General features: G+C 42.5%; 1 protein-coding gene across 1 annotated transcript in view; it reads left to right on the top strand.

The window, feature by feature from the left end:
• The first annotated feature begins 4,732 nt into the window (after window positions 1–4,732).
• LOC133513515 (M1-specific T cell receptor beta chain) overlaps window positions 4,733–15,429 on the top strand; it is a 13,232-nt gene continuing 2,535 nt past the window's right edge. Inside the window, exons 1-6 of the mRNA XM_061844377.1 lie at window positions 4,733–4,812; window positions 5,068–5,358; window positions 6,401–6,526; window positions 6,958–7,255; window positions 11,898–11,938; window positions 15,093–15,429. The exon at window positions 15,093–15,429 is cut by the window's right edge and continues 14 nt beyond it. Of these exons, the coding sequence (XP_061700361.1) occupies window positions 4,764–4,812; window positions 5,068–5,358; window positions 6,401–6,526; window positions 6,958–7,255; window positions 11,898–11,938; window positions 15,093–15,429 (1,142 nt within the window). The 5' untranslated portion in view covers window positions 4,733–4,763. The remainder of the gene's footprint in view (window positions 4,813–5,067; window positions 5,359–6,400; window positions 6,527–6,957; window positions 7,256–11,897; window positions 11,939–15,092) is intronic.

Raw genomic sequence — 15,429 nt, 5'->3', positions numbered from 1 at the left:
AAATCGATTTTAAGATAGTTTAATGCTAACAAATGATAGCTGCACAAATCTTAAGCTAGGCTAATGCTAACAAATGATAACTACAAATCCTCATTAATCTTTGCTATGAAACCCTAACCCATGCTAACAAATGATAGCTGTACAAATCTACTTAAGCTAGGCTAATGCTAACAAATGATTGCTGTACAAATCTACATCTAACCCTTGCTATGAAACCCTAAACCCGTTTTGAAGCCGAGACCTGTATGACTTACGGGGACCGCGTCTTTCGGATGCCACCTTGCAGGATGTGGCGACGCGTCTCGCTCGTCTCCAAATTCACGCAACAAAATGTCGTCAGCCGTCCGCCTAACGGGTTTGTGTCTACTCTGGATCGTCGCTGGTGAGGATCAGCGTGTCGTTGACCGACGGCGATCGCTTCCAGGAGACGCCAGAGGGGTCCGCCAGACACCGGATCTCCTGGCGCGGGTCGGCTCTTCCGCGACCGTGAGCTGCAGCCACGACCTGGGCGGCACCTACCTGCAGATGTTCTGGTTCCGGGAGACTCGCGGAGAAGGCCTGAAGCTCATCCTCGGCACCGTGCCCTTCAAGGGCCAGCCCGAATTCGCAGGAGCCGGCCCGGACGACTTTTGGGCCGAGCACCCGGAAGCGGAACGCGGCTGGTTGACGGTGAAGGTGGTGCGGCCCGGTGACGCCGGACTCTACTGGTGTGCCGTCGACACGCTTCACGCTGATGCGCGATTACGAGTTGGCGCGACAAAAATTGAGTGACCCACTTTTGCGGCACGTGATGCCATCGTTGGCAATGTAACCTGAGGGCAACCCGACCTCAAAAAGATGCTTTGACAGAGTGCTGATCGGTTAACCACGAATGGGGGCCCAAGCAGTCAAGCGGTGAAATGAAACTAAAGTACACAAAACACATGTATAGTATATCCTTTGGTCTGCTATGCTAATGCTAATGCTAACAAATGACAGATTGAATAAATGGATGCTAGCTTAATGCTAATGCTAACAAATGATAGATTGAATAAATGGATGGTAGCTTAATGCTAATGCTAAGAAATGATAGATTGAATAAATGGATAGTTAGTCTGCTAGCTTAATGCTAATGCTAACAAATGATTGAAAAAATGGTTAGTCTGCTAGCTTCATGCGAATGCTAACAAATAATTGAACAAATGAATAGTTGGTCTGCTAGCTTAATGCTAATGCTAACAAATTGAAAGAAGGAATAGTCTGCTAGCGTAATGCTAATGCTAACAAATGATTGAAAAAATGAATAGTTGATCTGCTAGCTTAATGCTAATGCTAACAACTGATTGAAAAAATGAATAGTTGGTCTGCTAGCTTAATGCTAATGCTAACAAATGATTGAAAAAATGAATAGTTGTCTGCTAGCTTAATGCTAATGCTAACAAATGATAGATTGAATAAATGGATGCGAGCTTAATGCTAATGCTAACAAATGATAGATTGAATAAATGGATGGTAGCCTAATGCTAACGCTCACAAATGATAGATTGAATAAATGGATAGTTAGTCTGCTATCTTAATGCTAATGCTAAGAAATGATAGTTTGAATAAATGGATGTTAGCTTAATGCTAATGCTAACAAATGATTGATTATTCAATCTTTCATTTGTTAGCATTAGCATTAAGCTAGCAGACTAACTATCCATTTATTCAATCTATCATTTCTTAGCATTAGCATTAAGCTACCATCCATTTATTCAATCTATCATTTGTTAGCATCAGCATTAAGCTAGCAGACCAACTATTCATTTTTCAATCATTTGTTAGCATTAGCATTAAGCTAGCAGAATAACTATTCATTTTTTCAATCATTTGTTAGGATTAGCATTAAGCTAGCAGACTAACTATTCATTTTTTCAATCATTTGTTAGCAATAGCATTAAGCTAGCATCCATTTATTAAATCTATCATTTGTTAGCATCAGCATTAAGATAGCAGACCAACTATTCATTTGTTCAATCATTTGTTAGCATTAGCATTAAGCTAGCAGACCAACTATTCATTTTTTCAATTTGTTAGCATTAGCATTAAGCTAGCAGATCAACTATTCATTTTTTCAATCGTTTGTTAGCATTAGCATTAAGCTAGCAGACCAACTATTCATTTTTTCAATCATTTGTTAGCATTAGCATTAAGCTAACAGACTATTCATTTTTGTCAATCATTTGTTAGCATTAGCATCAAGCTAGCATCCATTTATTAAATCTATCATTTGTTTGCATTAACATTAAGCTAGCAGACCAACTATTCGTTTTTTCAAATTGTTAGCATTAGCATTAAGCTACAAGACTATTCATTTATTCAATCTATCATTTGTTAGCATTAGCATTAATCTAGCAGCCTAACTATCCATTTATTCAATCTATCATTTGTTAGCATTACCATTAAGCTAGCAGACTAACTATCCATTTATTCAAGCTATCATTTATTAGCATTAGCATTAAGCTAGCATCCATTTATTCAATCTATCATTTGTTAGCATTAGCATTAAGCTAGCAGAATAACTACTCATTTTTTCAATCATTTGTTAGCATTAGCATTAAGCTAACAGACTATTCATTTTTTCAATCATTTGTTAGCATTAGCATTAAGCTAGCATCCATTTATTAAAACTATCATTTGTTAGCATTAGCATTAAGATAGCAGACCAACTATACATTAATCATTAATTATGATCGAAAAAAAAAAATACTTGAGTCGTGTCCACAGAACGTACACGGAAGCAATTGTTCTCGTTGTTCTCAAATGAGCCAATTTGACCGGGAATATGGCGCCATGAAGATCTGTAAGCAAATTAGCGGATTTAGCATACAATTTACAAACGAGCATGGTGGTGTTCTTTCGTAGCACAAACGCGTCTACGGCTAATCTGAAGCGCCGAAGCCAAACCAAACATATCAGCTAATAGCACGTTAGCAAGAAACGCGGCACATTTAAAGGGAATGAGAGGAGCCACTTTGAGCGGCAAACCCGCAGCCCACCCACTCCACAAAATTTGCCAACACCGACTAAACCCGCCCCTGGTTCACAGTTGCACCGGTTTTACGCGGGCCCCGAGTCTTCGGAGTCTCCAGCTCACAGGGAGTCATGTGCGCATTTCTCGTTTACTTGTTTGTGTTTGTTTACGTCCCCGCGGACGCCACCATCACCAGAATAGATCAGACCCCGGCCGGCGCCGTCGCGGCGGCGGGCGGCAACGTGTCCATGAGCTGCAACCACTCCAGCCTCCGGGCGTTGCAAATGATCTGGTACAAGCGGGCGTCTCCGGCCGCCCGCTACGCCCCGGTGGGCCGGACTGGCCGGAAAAACCCGGTGGAGGACCCCGCCGTGTACCGGGTGACGGGCGATCCCGCCCGCTCGTCGCTCAGCGTCGCCCGCCTCCTGCCCTCCGAGAACGGGGCGGTGTACTTCTGCGCCGTCGCCGAGGCGCACACCGTGGCGCGCGACCTCGCGGGCTCCGCCGCAAAAACGCCGTCCGTTGGCTGTTGCGCGCAGGTGCGCGTTCGCTACGTCGTACAACTTGTCGTTGCCGCCGTGCCACATATACATATGTCACGTTTGGTTGATATCGTAAAAAAAAAATGTTTGACTGTGCACTTGGGTTGAAGAGGACCAAATAAAAAAAAAAAAAAAAAAAAAAAATGCTACAGTGGCTTCTGATTGGCCAAGGCTGGTTTTCGCCAGCGCTCAGCAGGAGGCAATAGTACAAAATAAAATACTAAATAGAAAGAATAAAGAATAAATAGTAATAATAAATAATAATAGCATAATATATAAAAATATAAATAAATAGAAAATGAATAAATACTACTAATAAATAATAATAACAATAGTTTTACATCATATATAAATATAAATAAATAGATAAATAGAAAAATAAAGAATAGTCATAATAAATAACAATAGCAATAGTTTTACATCATATATATGTATAAATATAAATAAATGGAAAATAAATACATGAATAAATAAATACATGACAATAGAAAGAATAAAAAGTACTAGATAAATAAATGAATAACTAAATACATGAAAATAAAATAAAAAGTACAAAATAGCATAAAATTTCACCCATCGCACATACACCTCTGATATTGACGATACAGCTAGGCTGTCAAAATATGTAAAATACCGATTCTAAACCCTGATGGGAAATGTATCGTTGAATACAGTTTATTTTCTAGTGTATTTTTTAAAAGAATTTGAGGTACAGTATGACAAAAAAAAATAATAATCTATAAAAAAATGTAAAACATAAAAAATCACAAAGTATTGGTGTTCATGTGATCAGTGAAGGAAAATGTGATACATTACTATACTAGGATTTTATTCTGGGTATCACATGACAAAAATCCCAAACCTAAGAAATTTTAAATTTTAAATATTTTTTAGAATTTTTTTCTTTTTTTAGGATGAAGAATATTAAATTGATCTCAAAAGTCACAAAACAAAAGCATAAAAATGAAAAAATATCTCATTTACAGGCAAATTCTAATAAAAGGAAGAAAGCAATATTCACCTAGAAAACAATGCAAAATATTTTTTAAAATTTAAATCACAAATGACAACAAATATGTAAATCTTTCAAAACAGTAACTGGAGCAGAGGAGGACGTCCCAGATTAAAGAGTTCAAGGAGGCTGGGAGCCAATCAGCTCTTTCGTCCTCCTCTGTGGAGTCGCAAACGCGGGCGACGACAACCTCGAGCGACCCGAAAGACAAAACGCGATGCTGCTCTCGTTGCTGAGCTTCGCCGCCGCCGTTGGTCTGCTCTCAGGTAACATCGGACAACGTGCTTGACCGTTTTCACTCCGTCTCACGTCCACCTGAGACGTCGAAGGTCTCAAAATCACGTTAGCGAAAAATATTTACGAAAACACACTTCCGGTTTATTGAAGGCTCCAAATTGCCGTCAGTGCTCACGTGAAGTCACCGATAAATCATTTTGGATGTTTATGGAAGATTGGTACACCAAACGAAACAAAATTTTGTTTCAAATGTATAAAATGTGTCCATTTTTTTTTTCTATCAGGGTTGAAAGTCACGCAGACGCCCGCCGACATCATCGAGAAGGCGGGCGGCTCGGCCGCCATCTCGTGTTCTCACAGCATACCCAACTACGACCAGATCCTGTGGTACCGGCACCCCGGCGTGGGCATGCAGCTCATAGGGTACATGTACTACAAAACCCCCACTCTGGAGACGCAGGACCAGGGCGTGACGCTGGGGGGAAACGCCGAATCCGGCCACACGTCCAAGATGACTTTCCCAAAGCTGCGCCTGAACAGCAGCTCCGTTTATTATTGCGCAGCTAGCGCCCACGGTGCCGTGTCGCGTTCAATCGTCAAGTCACAAACCTTATCACAAGCATCGGCCTCCCCCCCCCCCCCCTTGTCCTTATCATGCCCATCATACCCCCACCCCTACCCACTTCCCACACGTACCCCCGATGCCACCAAGCACCTGGATCCAACCATTCTGAGCGCTCTTATTAGATCGGGAGGTTCATCCGGTGGTTGCTAAGATCGGTTTGTTAGCAGTCGAAATTATCCCCGCAAAAAACTGCTGCGCTCATTGGGGGAACTAAACTGTCTTGGATGTTAACAAAAGCACAAGTTTGGTTCATGATTGCGTAAAGTTCATGTAACGTGAAATGAGATTATTTGTTTCCACACGACAATGAACTTGTGAAAACGTAGACAATAAACGTAGGAGGGACAGGCAAAGTTGGACATTTTGGAGACAAGGTTAGAGAAAGCAGACTTCGATGGTTTGGACATGATCGGAGACGGTGAGGATGGAGCTACCAAGGAAGAGAGAGCGAGAGGAAGACCAGAGAAAAGGTTGATGGATGTTGTGAGGGGAGGACGTGAGGACAGTCGGGGTTAGAGAAGAAGACGGACGAGATGGGTTTAGATGGCACAAGATGACACCCCGCGGCGACCGCTAACGGAAAAGAAGAAGAGTGAACGGAGCAGTAGACGGGGCAAAAAGTCACTATCGGAGAATCTTAATTCATATTTGTGTCACTAAGGTTAGGGTTAAGGTGACGGTTGGGGTAAGGGTAACGTCAACTTCCACGCTAGCCAAATGACATCCGTTTACGAAATGCAAGACGAAACTGTGTCTACGAGAAACACACGCGTGTTAGCCAGGACGTTGGAGGACACGACTTGATCGGCTGTGAGATAACGAACGGAACGGACCAAAACGAAGAGCAAAAGTTAGAAGTGCGAGGAACAGCGACACAATAAAAGGACCCCCGATGAGCGACGAGCGGAAACTGGAGTATAAAACCTAGCGGAATTTTCCCAGTGCCTTGGAAGGGGTTAAGAGGTGGCGAGCGTTGGCTATGGGCCAATCAGCTGCCGCCGGCTGCCGCTCTTTGCCGGATGGGTCGCGAGCGCAGATCGGAGCAACCCGAAGGAAACCAGAAGACATGACGTTCCTCTTGTTGCTGAGCTTCGCTGCCGGCGCTACGCCGCTTTCAGGTAACATCGGATCGACCCGGTCACTCTGGGCTAAGGTCATCTTTTTAATCGTGTCTGAGGATCTCAAGTGGTTATGTTTGAAAAACTAAAGACTCTCGAGACATTCAATGGCTTGGACTGCTTCAGCAGTTGAAAATTTGAACATCAGCCTCGTCAATGTCTAAATCGTCTTTGATGTTTACGGCAACAATGAGGTCCGACGACAACTTGAACTGGTTCTTAATCTTACGTTAAATCCGTTGAAGACTAAATCCCCTTCAAAGCAAAACGTCAACATTTGATGTTGCATTCCTTTAAGTCTCTGAATCATCTTTGAAGTTTCAGACAGCACGCGCTGTAGGAAAAAAAAAAAAATCAAAATATACAAAAAAAGCAGCTGAATTTTGAGGTTTACAAATTTGTTTGTTGTTGTTGTTGTTTTTTTTTTTCAGGACTGATCGTCACGCAGACTCCCGCCGACATCATCGCGTCAGCGGGCCAGTCCGCCACGCTTGCGTGTTCTCACCAAAAATCGGAATACAACCAGTTGCTGTGGTACCGGCAGCGCGGCGCCGGCATGGAGCTCCTCGGGTACATTACCTACAAAAGTGCTACAATGGAGCCTGGCGAGGACGTGAAGTTGGAGGGGGGCGCCCGGATCGGCGAAACGTGCAGGATGACTGTTCCCGAGCTGCACCTGAACTTCAGCGCCGTTTATTACTGTGCAGCGAGTGCCCACGGTGCAGTGTCGTGCTAAAGCATCAAGTCGTAAACCTTATCACGCAATTAGCCCCCCCTACCCTCACCCAAATCCCACAATGCCCAGATGCCACCGTGCACCTGGATCCAACCATTCCGAGCATCGGCACCAGACATACGAGATACGGTTGAAATCGTCTTACGCTGTACGTTAGCTTAACCGAGGAATACCTCGTCTTTGGTGTTGTCAAAAACACGTAAGTTTGTTCCCTTGGAGACAAAAATTGTCATTGAACGCTTACGACAACCGATTCCAAACAATAAAAATCCTCGCAGAAGGCTTTCATGCTAGCAGACTGAGCCGAAGCGCATCACTTCCTGAATCCCCCCCCCCCCCCCCCCGTCACTTCCTGTCTCGACTTCCCGCAAGACTGGAGCTGCTTTGCTCGCCGACGTTCAGCATGAAGCCGCAACATCACCTGATAATCTTTGCGGCCGTCGTGGTCCGGATGACGGGTACGGCCCCTCAACGCCATTGTTAGTATTTTTCGGGGCGACATATTTGCTCGTCTTTTCAGGGGTCCAACCGGGGCAAGTCACGGGGGTCTCCCAAAGCCCCCGCGACGTTTTCAGGAGCGCGGAGGACGACGACGACGTCATACTGAACTTCACGCACGCGCTCGCCAACCACGACACCATCCAGTGGTACAGGCGGGTGTCGGGCGCCGCCCGATCTATGGAGCTGTTGGCGCTGGTCAACTACCAGAAGGCTTCGGTGGAGTCTCGCTTCAGGGGCCGAGTCCACGTGAGCGGCGACGGCAGGGGGGCGGCGCGCCTCCGCATCCTCCGGCCTGACGAGGGCGGCCATTTTCTCGCCGCCGCCAGTACACACGGCCGTGAACAGGCCCGACGGTGGCCCACAAAAACTCTCCCCGAAAGATAAGAAGGAAGCCTCGTGACACACTTTTGGATGTCGCTTCCGAAGTCAAAACGCGCCACAGAAAACCTTCGCGAGGTTCGTAAGGGTTAGTTAGCGACCAAGCGAGGAAATTTACTCCACTTTCTATATTCTGCTATATCATATCCAATACCTCAAACTATGAACCCAAAGCGATTTTGATTTTTCCGTGATCTTTGTTTGCCTTTTTTTTTTTTTTCAAGTTATTTTCGACTGCTGGACTGCTCCACTTTTCTCAAGATCACCACAAAACCGTCACAGGTGCAGTTTATGCCTATACCTTGTGTGCTTATCCCAACAACGTTGATAATAAAATCCAAAAAAAAAAAAAAAAAATCACTTTAGATAATTCTTTGTTGGAATTTACTGATATTGGAATAATATTTCTTTAAGCATTTTTTTTTTACAAAAATCAGTTTGGTAAGCGGCCTATTTTTACGTTTTACTACATTTTATCTGTGGAATGAATATTTTCTTTTTTTTTTTCAAACAAGAAAAAAGAACAAATAAAAAAATCTGAAACGCTCCCAAAAAACGTGTTTCCTGATAACTACTACCTTATAACTATATATATATATATATATATATATATATATATATATATATATATATAATATATATATATATATGAGAGAGAGCGATAACGATAGATAGATAGATATAGATAGATAGATAGATAGATAGATAGATAGATAGATAGATAGATAGATAGATAGATAGATAGATAGATAGATAGATAGATAGATGATAGATAGATAGATAGATAGATAGATAGATAGATAGATAGACAGGATTAGGGTTATATATATATATATAGTAGTTAGGGTTATATTATAATATATATATATATATATATATATCTATATATATATATTATATATATATATATATATATAGATATAGATATATAAATTTTGTGACTTTTTACATCAGAAAAACAAAAATTGTTGAGAAATGAAACTATTGTACATACAACAAGCTTTTTTGTCCAACCAAATCATTTTTTAAATATTTTTCTGAAAAAAACAAACATTTTGTTTTGTAGTTATAAGGAAACACGTTTTTGGGGAGTTTCAGATTATTTTTTTTACAGATTTGTTCTAGTTTTTTCCAAACATTTAATTTATATTTTTTCTTGTTTGAAAAAAAAAGGAAATATTAATTCCACAAAAATAGACTACTCGGGTATATATATATATATATAATTAAAAATTAATACAAATTATAAAATTTTGAAATTATGAATTTTTATATATATAGTTTTTTTAAATTTGCATCCACACATCGTTTTTTTTCCAAAAATAACTATCGCATATTTATTTTCCTGCTTTTAATATCATTGCTGTTCTCCAAAAAGCACATTTACAAATTTTCCAATTTATTTCAGTTTTTTATTTATTTTTTGCAAATACATTTTGGATTTTTAGGCGTTTTTAGGTTTAAATAAAACATGAGTATAAATAAGATATTTATAAAATTTTCAGATTATATAATATGTTTTAAGTGGGGAAAAAAAAACATTTACAAATAATAATTGTATCAACACTGAATGAATGAGGAGGTTGATTTTTCTTTTTTGTGCGTTCACCACTTCCTTCCTTCCTTCCTTCCTTCCTGCCCTCCTTTTTTTTTTCTTGACGACACACAAATAGCGGCAGCAAGTTCGACGCCGAGATCTGAGCATGCGCGGCGGGCGAGGGAGAGGAAAAACCACCGCGCAGGTTTTTGAACGTGGCGTACACACTGTGTATACAGGGGGCCACGGTGATACAAACCCGAAGAGGGGCTGTACAAAAACCTCGCGAGACAAACAAGGTCGCCAAACCGACCGAATTCTGCTAGCCGAACGCGAGGACGTTCGTCGGAATTGGTCACGTCGCACAGCAAGAATTTACACCTAAGTCCGTCCGTCCATTTCCGTTGCCGCTTATCCTCACAAGTGTCACGGGAGAGCCGGAGCCTATCCCAGCTAGCTTCGGGCGAAAGGCGGACTACACCCTGAACTGGTGTAGTGACTCATCGGGCTGTGTTTTAATATGAAATACACGATTGTGAAATTCACCATGGGAGCAGAAGCAAATGATAATATTGATTATCATCATTATTATTATTATAATTCAATCTTACTGGCAGTCAATGTTGGTGTAGTGGTACACACGCCTGCCTTTGGTGCGGGCAGCGTGGGATCGATTCCTGCTCAGTGATGGTGTCGATATCTGCCCTGCGACTGACTGGTGACCAGTTCGGGGTGTAGTCCGCCTTTCCCCCGAAGCTAGCTGGGATCCAGCTATCCCGCAACGCTTGTGAGGCTAAGCGGCTTGGATAATGACATGACAATCTTACTGAAAACTGCTTTTGAACAATATAATGAGTGGCAGTTCTCAGGGTTAGGATTGAGACACCAGAAGAAGTCCATGATAAGACTGCGGTCAGGGTCATTCGGTTCTGAAAAATTCTCGGAGGAACCTTTTAACCTGAAGACACCGGAACAAGTCCTTGGTAAGAATGTCATGAAAACGAAACTTAAAACAGAACATGCATTGTTCAGGGTTTGGTTTGAGCGTGCGATAGTTGAGCTGGTCCTGGTTTCTTTAACGCAGGATCAAAGATTACAGTACTAGCTAGCTAAGACACCGGAACAAGTCCTTGGTAAGAATGTCGTTAAAACGAGACCTAAAACCGAAAGTAAGGACTTGCATTGCTCAGGGTTCGGTGAGATAGTTGAGCTGTGCTTAGTCTGGTCTTGGTTTCTTTAAGGATCAAAGAGCTAGCTAGCTAAGACACCGGAACAAGTCAGTAATCAGGGAACGTGTTTTTAGATGAAACAATAGGCGCCAAAAATGAGTGGTGGGTTGTTTCACGTCCCAGACAGCTGCACTGTGACACTTATTCTTCCCAGGCTTTCTTTGGCGCAGGAACAAGGTTGAGAGTTCTAGGTAAGACACAGGAACAAGTCCATGCCAGGAATTTAAAAGCTTTCTGAATTCCCAGAAGAAGAACTTTTTTTTTTTTTTTTTACACGTAACTAAAACGGCAGTTGTTTCAAGTGCTAGAGAGCTACAGTGTGACACTTCGTCTGGGTTCTGAAGTTTTCTTTGGGTCAGGAACGAGGTTGACAGTTCTGGGTAAGCATCCGAAACGAGCCAATGTCGGCTAAACTGGTTTTTATTTGAAAATACAGCAACGGGAAATGAATTTCGTGGGTCATTTCATGTACCAGACAACTGCACTGTGCTAACAGTGGTTATGAGGCTTTCTTCGGTGCTGGAACGAGGTTGACAGTTTTAGGTAAGACAAAGGAAAAAGTCAACGTCGGGGATTTAAACGCTTTCTGAATTCCTCTGAAGAACTGGTTTTTACATAGAACAAAAGTGGTAAAAATGCGTTGAGAGCTTCATGTGTAACTTGTGCGGATTTGCAAGTCTTTGGCGCGGGAACAAGGTTGACAGTTCTAGGTAAGACAAAGGAACAATGTGGGGAATTTAAACGCTTTCTGAATTTCCTGGAAAAAAAATGTACACACGAAACCAAAAGTGGCAGAAAACTGTTACGGGTGGTTTTGGATAGCAGATCGATGCACTGTGATACTGGCACTTACGTCCCGTTCTTTGGCGCAGGAACGAGGTTGACAGTATTAGGTAAGCTACGGTAAGAAAGCCTCATCAGGGAAAGTGGGTTCGTGTGAAAATCGTGGGTTGTTTTACGTATCGGACAGCCTCACTGTGACTCTGGTAGCGAAGCCCTCTTCGGCGGAGGGACAAAGTTATCAGTTCTAGGTAAGAGACGGGGACAAAACCGTGTCGGGGGTGTCAAAGGTTGCCGAGGAAATTGTACGAAGTCACAAAAATTGCGAAAATGAGTCGTGTTGTCGTGGGGAGGGTTTTGGTTTTTGTGCGCTAGGCAGCCACACTGTGACACTTCCGAAGTTTTCTTTGGCGCGGGAACAAAGTTAACGGTTCGAGGTAAGAGACAAGACCATGTTCGGAAAAAAACGGTTTTAGACAGAACTGAATGGGAGGAAAAACCGGCCACGAACCGGCGTAACTTGGCCGCGCTGACGACATTTTCGCCAATGACGTCGGGTCTGTTTGCGAAAAACGCGTTCAATTACAATCGTTGAAGACTAAATCATATTTGATGTGTAGGAAAACGTAGAATTATGCATGCAGGGCTGCCTTGTTGTCAACAACGTGTACAAAAGTCTTTCAGGTCTTTCGAATTATCGAAATTGTCTGATTTCTACAAATGTTCTAAATTCTCTTCAAAGTTTACAAAAAAAAAAAAAACATGTCTGGCCATCAAAAACGAAATCATATTTGTGCTTTTGAAAGCTCCTACATCAAAGTTGGTGAAGACTCAATTACTGTGTCTTTATTCAGCCATCCATTTTCTTCGCCGCTTATCCTCACGAGGGTCGCGGGGGAGCGCTGGAGCCTATCCCGGCTGTCGACGGGCAGGATGTGGGGTATACGACGAACCGGTCGCCAGATAATCGCAGGGCACATCGAGACAAACAGCCGCACTCGCAATCAGACCTTGGGGCAATTTGGAGTGTCCGATTAATCTTGCATGTTTTTGGGGACGGTTGGTGTGTTTAACTGAACCCCCCCAGAAAAAATCATCTTGTTTAAAGACTAAATCATCTTTGATGTTTCGAAACCATAACGTCGAGATTCACTGAAGATTGTTTGTCGTTGTTTCAAACGTTTTAGTCGTTTGTAAATCGTCTTCGATTCGTAACCGAAGCCAAACGTTGAGTTCGTTAAAGACAGGATTCTCGACCCCGGTTCCAAGAAACATCGGGTTTGGCTCTCAAAGGGGTTCTCCGGCGTTTCCGAAAACGCGCTGGGGACTTTTTAACTATTATTTACGCGTTACGTCCGCTGAAAACCTCCTTCGGTTTTTCACGAAAGGTCCAAACGGTCGCGCTCGAGCCTCGAGTCGAGCATGACGTTCGCTGAAACCGTTTTTGACGGAAAGGGCAAAACGGTCGCGTTCAAGCCTCAAGTCGAAACAAAAAAAAAAAAAGCGCTGAGCCAGGTGCCTCAGTCTCAGGACGAGGTTTCTGTGGCGGCTCGGCGCCACTGTGCTCGTACGACCGAGCTTTTTTCGGCGCGGGGACCAAACTCACAGTTTTAGGTAAGAAAAACGGCGAGTCTGCTTTGAGAGGCGACGATTGTTGAATCCAAACTGAATCCAGAAGTGTTGATTTGGGCGAAAGTGGGAGAAATTGGGGGTGAACTGGGGGTTTTCCACCGAAGGTCTTGCTTCTGAGCTTCTTTTAGGTTTTTTTCATGGACTCGTGGAGTTTTACAGCTGCAAGCAAATTGCAGAGAAAAATGTTTTCATCCAGATGAAAACCACAATAGCTCATCAAGTTAAGATTCCGTGACTTGCATTTAAAAAGTGGCAAAAAATGATTTATTTCTTTTTATTGGGGGGGGTGGGGAAAAATGCTTTGTCAAACAAAAAATATTTAATATCTTAATAATTGGTTTGGTGATGCCTCAAATTGTCTCCAATCTTCATGAAAAAAAAATAGGTACATGGGAGGCTCGAAATTGTCTTTAATTTGAATAAAACGAATCATTACGCAGCTCAATTTTAACTCTCGAGCACTTGAAAATCAGCTTTGATGTTAACAAAAAATATCAATATATTAGGACAATAAAAAAAAAACTAAAAATCACATTTTTACGTCGACAATAATGCACGTTAAAATTCTTTGAAGGCTGTGAATCATCTTTGATATTAACAGCGAGTCTGCTTGAGTTCAACGTAGACCCTGAAGTCGTCACCAAAAACCGATTTTGAATGTTTTTTTGTCAACGAAACGCGATCGTGATTTCGGTCGGCCACCAAATCGTCTCGATCTTAATAATTGGTTTGGTGATACCTCAAATTGTTGCCAATTTTCATGAAAAAAAAAAAATAGGTACATGGGAGGCTCTAAATTGTCTTTGTTTTTGATAAAAGGGATTATTACGCAACTGGATTTTAACTCTCGCGCACTTGAAAATCAGTTTTGATGTTAACAAAAAAATATCCATATATTAGGACAATAAAAAAAAACTCAAAATCACATTTTTAGGTCTACAATAACGCACATTAAGATTCTTTGAAGGCTGTGAATCATCTTTGAGTTCAACGTAGACCTTGAAGTTGTCACCAAAAACCGATTTACAAATTTTTTTGTCAACGAAACGCGATCGTGATTTCGGTCGGCCACCAAATCGTCTCGATCTTAATAATTGGTTTGGTGATATCTCAAATTGTCGCCAATTTTCATGAAAAAAAAAAAATATGTACATGGGAAGCTCTAAATTGTCTTTGTTTTTCATTAAATGAATCATTACGCAACTTGATTTTAACTCTCGTGCACTTGAAAATCAGTTTTAATGTTAACACACACACAAAAAAAAATTAGGACAATAAAAAACTCAAAAATCACATTTTATGTCTATAATAATGAACATTAAGATTCTTTGAAAACTGTGAATCATCTTTGATGTGAACAGCGAGTCTACTTGAATTCAACGAAGACCCTAAAGTTTTGTTTGACGTTACCAAAACAGATCTAGAATCTTTTGTCTACGAAACACGATCGTGATTTCGGCCGACCAGCAAATCGTGTCGATCGAGCGGACGCGAAATCTCCGTCGACGTTGTTGTCCGTCGGAGGACTCGACAAAAACCCACAAGTGGGTTTGTTGAAGACCGGCGGAATCGGATTTGATGATGAGTACAATAAAAACGTCCCGCTAAAGTTGTTGCTTAGAAAACCGCGTACGCTAGCACCTTTGAGACGCGATTGTCTTTGGTATTAACGGGACAAGCCGAAAGCTAAAGAAGAAGAAGATTAAGCAACATAATCGTCGTGTCATCGATAGTCAAATTTATTCTGAAAGATGAACTGTCAACTCCAAACAGAACCAAACGTCGAGATCAGCTTCCCGACGGTGACGTTGTTCCCGCCCTCGGACGGCGAGTGCACAAACCAGAAGGACCGAGAGGCCAAGAAGAAGACGCTGGTGTGCGCGGCCACCGGCTTCTACCCGGACCACGTCGAGGTGGCCTGGCTGGTGAACGGCCAGATTCGCGAGAGGGGCGTGGCCAAGGACCCCGAGGCCCGGCGGCGAGGCCTGCAGTACGCCATCACCAGCAGGCTGAGGGTGCCGGCGCCCGAGTGGTTGCGCGGGGGCGCCGCCTTCACCTGCGTCGTGACCTTTTTCGACGGGACGACCTACCGCAACTTCACAGAGACGAT

The sequence above is a fragment of the Syngnathoides biaculeatus genome, chromosome 15 (genome assembly GCF_019802595.1).
Source record: "Syngnathoides biaculeatus isolate LvHL_M chromosome 15, ASM1980259v1, whole genome shotgun sequence".
Lineage (NCBI taxonomy): Eukaryota > Metazoa > Chordata > Actinopteri > Syngnathiformes > Syngnathidae > Syngnathoides > Syngnathoides biaculeatus.
This window is presented reverse-complemented; position numbering and strand designations above follow the sequence as displayed.